The sequence below is a fragment of the Rhea americana genome, unplaced genomic scaffold, assembly GCF_003343005.1.
Source record: "Rhea americana isolate MKP2758 unplaced genomic scaffold, rheAme1 scaffold_1013, whole genome shotgun sequence".
NCBI classification, from domain to species: Eukaryota; Metazoa; Chordata; class Aves; order Rheiformes; family Rheidae; genus Rhea; species Rhea americana.
The window spans coordinates 1-1,325 of record NW_028185055.1 but is presented as its reverse complement, the minus strand read 5'-3'; the positions used below and the strand labels follow the sequence as shown (position 1 = coordinate 1,325).

The window sequence follows — 1,325 nt, the reverse complement described above, 5'->3', positions numbered from 1 at the left end:
CCTGGGTCCCATCCTGCCCAGACACCTGGGTCCCCATGCACCAAGGATGGGGGGCCCGGACGCCTGGGTCCCATCCTGCCCAGACATCTGGGTCCCACTTTGCCTGGACACCTGGGTCCCATCCTGCACAGACACCTGGGTCCCCGTGCACCAAGGACGGGGGGCCCGGACGCCTGGGTCCCATCCTGCCCAGACACCTGGGTCCCTGTGCACCAAGGATGGGGGGCCCGGACACCTGGGTCCCACCTTACCCGGACACCTGGGTCCCATCCTGCCCGGACACCTGGGTCTCTGTGCACCAAGGATGGGTGGCCCGGACACCTGGGTCCCACCCTGCCCGGACGCCTGGGTCCCCGTGCACCAAGGAGGGGGGGCCTGGACACCTGGATCCCACCTTACTCGGACGCCTGGGTCCCTCCTCCTTCACCCTCTCAGGATGCAGGAGGCCGCCTCGCCCCCCGGACGCCTGGGCCCTTCCCGCCCCGCCCCAGGGGGACGCGCGGCGGGGTCGTTCACCTTCCTCTTGTTGAGCTCGAGGGCCTGCGAGCGCAGCGCCAGCTCCTTCTCCACCGAGCCCAAGCTGCCCTGCAGCACCCGCTCCTTCTCCTCCAGCTTCTGCACCACCAGCAGCTGAGCGTCCACCTAGGGGCAACGGCCCGGACGCCTGGGTCCCTCCTCGCTCTCCGGCGGCGCCGGAGAAGGAGCGAAGGGAGGCGAGCGGGTTTCCCTCACCTGGGCCTTGAGGGCCAGGACCTGCTCGGCCAGCTCGTCCTTCTCCTCGCGCAGCAGCTTGTGGATCTGGTTGGCCTTGATGCGCTCCGACATGAGCTTGAAGTTGGCGTCGTCCTTCTCGCGCAGCTGCTGCAGGAGCCGCAGGTTCTGCTCCTGCATGTCCTCGAAGGCCTGGCCCGTCACGTCCATCTCCGACAGCAGCGCCTCCTCCTCCTGCCGCGACCGCGCCGCCCGTGCCAGCCGCCGCCGCCGCCGGCAACACCGGCAACACCGGCACCACCGGCAACACCGGCACCGGGTACCGGCAGCACCGGCACCGGCAACACCGGCTTCCAGCAACACCGGCACCGGGTACCGGCGGCACCAGCAACGGCAACACCGGCACCGGGTACCGGCGCCACCGCCACCGCCGCCGCTCTCCCTTGCGCCGCGCCGCCGGGCTTCGCCCGGCGCCGCTTTCCTCGGGCCACGCCCCCCTCTTCCTCAGGCCACACCCCCTCTCCTCAAGCCACGCCCCCTCTTCCTCAAGCCACGCCCCCTCTCCTTAAGTCACATCCCCTCTCCTCAAGCCATGCCCCCCCTTTTGCAGGCCA

General features: G+C 70.6%; 1 protein-coding gene across 1 annotated transcript in view; it reads right to left on the bottom strand.

Moving 5' to 3' along the window:
* The window catches only part of LOC146601467 (E3 ubiquitin-protein ligase BRE1B-like), a 5,942-nt gene extending 4,860 nt beyond the window's left edge, over nt 1-1,082 (bottom strand). The window contains exons 1-2 of the mRNA XM_085305312.1: nt 733-1,082; nt 517-642 (exon numbers count right to left, since the gene is read on the bottom strand). Coding sequence (XP_085161438.1) covers nt 517-642; nt 733-921 — 315 coding nt within the window. The 5' untranslated portion in view covers nt 922-1,082. The remainder of the gene's footprint in view (nt 1-516; nt 643-732) is intronic.
* Between the last annotated feature and the right edge of the window lie 243 nt (nt 1,083-1,325).